We start from the raw sequence: 5,216 nt of genomic DNA on the forward strand, positions 1-5,216 counted from the left end.
CAATAGCTCTGGCTCCCTACTTGAGCGTCTGGTATCTCTGCGTGGCGCTAGCACATTCCCCCCACCCGGGGTTTCAGTTCTCTCCCAAAGCCAAAAAAATTGCACTGCTTTATAGACTTCTTAAACCTAAGTCTCTTTTACTAGTCGTTTCGCTCTCAGGAAATTCACCTTGGTCTTAGCTGCGGGGGAGTTTTGAGATCACCCTGAGCTCAGTCTCCCCTCGCCTCACAAAGGGAGGGAGCCCTGGACTCGAGTAATGTTTTGAGCTCAGGGCTCTCTCCCGGGACAGCATGCCAAATGAGCTTTCGTAAGTCATGAGCTAAGTGTGAACTCTTGAAGTGTTATAAAGATATTAGACACTAATATGATTCATTTGAATCATTCATTTTCCTTCAGCTGATTCTCTATTGCAGAGGTCGCCACAGCAGAATGAACCGCCAACTATTCTGACATGTTTTATGCAGTGGATGCCCTTCCATCTGCAACGTAGTACTGGGAAACACCCATAGACACATTCACACACATACAAATGCTCATACACTATGGCCAATTGATTCATTCATTCATTCATTCATTTATTAATTCATTTTCTTTTTGGCTTAGTCCCTTTATTAATCAGTCGCCACAGCAGAATGAACTGCCAACTTATCCAGCACATTTTTTTATGCAGCGGATGCCTTTCCAGCCGCAACCCATCACTGGGAAACACCCACACACTCTTGCACACATTCGCATACATCACTGGCAATTTAGTTGATTCAATTCACCTGTGGGGGAAACGAGGAGAACATGCAAACTCAGAAAAGCCAAATGGCCCATCTGGGGCTCGAACCGGCAACCTTCTTGCTTTTAGGCGACAGTGCTAACTACTGAGCCACCGTGCCACCTTTGTCTGAAATGTAAATCTGTATAAACGATTCACTGTTTAAAGCTTATTATTGTGTTCATGAACAATTCACCAGAACGAAAATTCTAGTGTGTTGAAATATAGTAATATTTAATAGTATCTGTAGCTTTTCATCTTTGGTAAGTAATCCAATCCTGTGATGTAAATATTGCAGATACACACGTTGCGATGTAGAGGCTGAATTGATATATGGACCCTTTTCACATTTCCGGGATTATCAGTAGCGTAAACTGTCATGGATGTTAAATTTAGGGCACAGTTGTTACGTGTGTCTGTACTTTTTGTGTTTTATATGGTTGTGTGTTTAGGAGGAGCTTGCAAACGGCTTGTTACGCAGGTGACGTCATTGGGGTTCCCCATATATAAGGCCGACAGCAATGCAGCTCAGTCTTTCTCTCGGTTGTTGTTATGTCGGATAAGGTTGAGAACAGAAGTTAACGAGAATTATTTATCTTATTTATAAAATATTCCATTTATTGTATTTTATTAACATCTACCCCCACCCCAACCCTAAACCCAAACGTTACAGTAACGTAAAACAGTTGTACCGAGAATTATTTATGCTATCTATTAAATGACCCAATAAATTTAATTGTTTTAATGCCTACCCCCACCTCAACCCTAAATCCAACCGTCACAGATCTATAAAAATAGTCATTATTGTTATAGTGTCATAAAAATGCTGCTATATTCATATGCATATCGCACTTTCGGCCTTGTATGAATCTAGATTTGACCCTTTCTCTCTCGCACATTTTGATGATTGATCATTTGATGATTCCTCTCGCGCATCCTCTTCTCAGGTAAATCCACCAGAGGGCGCAATATATACTTCAGCCAACCAGGCCAGCTTGCTGTCGACTGACTGACTGACCTACCCACCCCCGTCCCTAAACCCAAAAATGTTTTCAAAAGCAATCTAGAAAAAGAAAAGCCTTCACTGCATTTTACAACGTTCTCAGCCTGTTGTTTATTTGTTTATTTTTTGCTTTTGTTTTGCCTGCTTTCTGGAACTGTTCTTTACCAAACTCGAAACCCATCGTCTTGGTCAACTCTACTCTGCATCCCAAGTCCACCAACGTACATGGCGAGCTACTTGGCAAACTAGTCACACCGGAAAAGCTGTCCACTTGAAGGTAAGCAGTAAGTAATATTGCCAAATTTACAGAATGAGTGTTTGACAGAGTGCACGTGATGTCTGAAAAAATTAATAAAATTTCCATTTATTGTATTTTAGTAACATCTACCCCCACCCCAACTATAAACCCAACCTTCAAAGTAACAAAAAAACAGTTGTACCGAGTATTAGTTAAGCTATCTATTAAATGACCCAATAAATTAAATTTATATACACCCACCCCAACCCTAAAACCAACCGTCACAGTACTGTCAAAATAGTCATTATTGTTATAGTGTCATAAAAAAAGGGGTGAGGAGGCGTATTTGAGGACCGGGAGGGAGACGCGCGATTTTCGAGAGATTATCACTCATTTGCAGGTATCCGGGAGTCTCTATGCATTTGCGGGAGACTCCGGGAGACTTGGGATGTCTGTAATAGAGGGAATTTCACCAGGACAGCGGGGTTACCACCTCTACTCTTTACGAGAAGTGCCATGGGATTTTTAATGACCACAGAGAGTCAGGACCTCGGTTTAACGTTGCATCTGAAAGTCGGCGCTCACTGACAGTATAGAGTCCCCTTCGCTATACTGGGGCATTAGGACTCACACAGGTTGTGCGCCCCCTGCTGGCCTCACTAACAACACTTCCCACAGCAACCTAGTGTTCCTATGTGGTCTCCCATCCAGGTACTGACCAGGCTCAGCCCTGCTGAGCTTCAGTGATTAACCGCTCTTGGCTGCAGGGTGATATGAGTGAAATACACATGAATGTTCATATGTTTTTTTTTTTTTATCGAAATATTAAAAACTTTCAAGGATTTAAGATGCTGATGATGGTTAAACACATCATGGCAGTCTTGTGAAAAGGGTTCAAAGTTCAGCCCTAATGAATAGAAATGTTGTTGTTTTCCCCCATTGTGTCACAGCTCTGTTCTCTGTAACTGCGGCTCCATTGGCATGCAGGTCTGTACAGGTAAGCGACAGTCATCCATACGGCTGACACCTGGAGCTCTCGGCTGAGACAGTGACTGATGGCCGCAAGCGTGGCACCGGGAGTGATGCCACGCCGGAAGAGCTCGTCCCGCGGCTCCGAGATGAATACCACCCTGGTTGGGGAGCATTTCTGGATGGACGAGACTGTGTGGCTAAACCTTGAGCGGCAGAATTACTGCCTCTCGTCTTGAGCTGTGATAAAGCGCTGGAAAATGACCAGCGGAGGGTTTGGCAGCTTCTGCTGTTTGGCACTTTGGCTAGGATGCTTGATGGACTACCTGATCTGTGGGTGTTTGTAAAAACATATTGGTTTTCTCTCATATAGCAGCCATATTGATCTCCGTCTCATCTTTTTTAACATTTAAAGGGGACCTGTTAATAAACCTTTTATTTTTACAAGATGTAAAATAAGTCTCTGATGCCCCTAAAGTGTGTTTTTGAGGTATCAGCTCACAATATCAAACAAATAATGTCTTATAACTCTTAGAAATGGCCCATTTTAGTTTTGGTTACTGTCGCTTTAAATTCAAGTGTGTTTGTGAAGTTTCAGCTCAAAGTATAACCCAATATAAGCCCCTTTTAGGCTTTGATTCAAATTGTGCAGACTGTCACTTTAAATTCAAATGAGATTTGCAAAAGAGGGCGGAGCTATACATGCCTGTGTGTCAGCACAGCAGCAGATTCAAAACTCTAATGGCAGACAGCTGCTTCTCGCTCAGAGCTGTCTATGCTAATAAGGGAGATATAGTCACTAATGGGCGGAGCTTCGTTCTCTGATGACATGTACAAAGGGAGAATGTCGATCAAAGTGTTTCTGCACTGTTTTTTTTATCAAGTATGATTATAAAAAACTGAACTATTACATGTTTACCATTATAATCTGGTTATATTCACAGACTATTGTCACACAATTGTGTTTAAACCCCTTATAAAAGTGCTTTTTGCATGATAGGTCCCCTTTAATGTTCATAAACTGAACTTCAGTATATGTAAACATGTCTTCTGAGGTTTAAACTGGTCTTTTCAGGAGGTATTAAGGGAAGAATGTGCCGTTTCTGCTTCAATTATCTTCTTTTCTGTCTTGACACTTTGATCAATGTGGCAGGACCAGCTCTGTTTACCAAGAGCGATCCTCGTTCTAGGATAATTCTGAAAAATTACAATTTAACAGTTCAAAAGCACAACGATCAATTTCTGTTCTTCTCCAGCACTAGGTCCAACACTAAGGGCTCTATTTTAATGATCTAAGCGCAAAGTCTGAAGCGCAGGGCGCAAAAGCTTTAGGGCATGTCGGAATCCACTTTTGGTATTTTAAGGATGGAAAAATATGCTCTGAGCTGCGGCGCATGGTCTAACAGGGTTGTGCTTATTCTCTTTATGAGTTATGGCTGTGCATCAAACCAATGAGAGTCTCATCTACCGTTCACTTTAAGAGTCGCGCCATGGCACATTTGGTATTTACGTTGCGGATTTTGTAAGTGGAGAAACTAAATGCTTCACTAGCGAAAGAAACGGTTAAACAGAGCATCTGCAGCATGGAGATAAAAAATGAGCCTTCTCCGATTGGCCTCTTAACTTTCTCTTTACTTTACTTTAACTCTTTACTCCTTTACTTTTTTGGATAAGGAAACGGCTGTAGGCACTCCACTGAAGACTATAATGCTACTTATTTAATTTCCTTCGTTAAGCACAAAGATTTGTTTCAAAATTATTTCTAAATTCAGTTCTAATTTCCAGCAAATTAATAAATGAACAAAAATATCAAAGTTTGTTAAAAAAAACCCTGAGTTATATCCAAACACATGTCCTGTTCTTATGCCCCATATGCAGTGCCGACGAGTCCATAGAGGCGACCTATAGTGAGGGTGGTATCTGCGACACCTTACTACCCCAGTCCTCACTTTCATGGGTTGAGGGTGGCGTGATCATCGTTTGCCTAAGGTGCCAGTTCAGCTTGCTCTGGAACTGCCTATATGGTGATGCATTTGTCTGGTCGACAGGTGGTCAAATCTAAACTTGTTTATATTAAAACAAATATAAATATCCATATAATAAATAATACTACTAATAATAACACTATACAAATGCAAACATGAATAAACTGAAAAAAGGCATTGTGGTATATATATATATATATATATATATATATATATATATATATATATATATATATATATATATATATATATATATAT

At 40.7% G+C, this 5,216-nt stretch overlaps 1 protein-coding gene across 2 annotated transcripts in view; it reads left to right on the top strand.

The window, feature by feature from the left end:
- gba3 (glucosidase, beta, acid 3 (gene/pseudogene)) overlaps positions 1 to 3,429 on the top strand; it is a 20,448-nt gene extending 17,019 nt beyond the window's left edge. Inside the window, exons 6-7 of one of the 2 annotated variants that reach the window (XM_087259404.1) lie at positions 1,979 to 2,043; positions 2,955 to 3,429. In XM_087259404.1, the coding sequence (XP_087115530.1) occupies positions 1,979 to 2,043; positions 2,955 to 2,969 (80 nt within the window). In that variant the 3' untranslated portion in view covers positions 2,970 to 3,429. The remainder of the gene's footprint in view (positions 1 to 1,978; positions 2,044 to 2,954) is intronic. The other variant, XM_087259403.1, reaches the window with a different exon arrangement.
- The last annotated feature ends 1,787 nt before the right edge of the window (positions 3,430 to 5,216 follow it).

Source organism: Danio rerio, chromosome 7 (genome assembly GCF_052040795.2).
Source record: "Danio rerio strain M-AB ecotype USA chromosome 7, GRCz13ab, whole genome shotgun sequence".
NCBI classification, from domain to species: domain Eukaryota; kingdom Metazoa; phylum Chordata; class Actinopteri; order Cypriniformes; family Danionidae; genus Danio; species Danio rerio.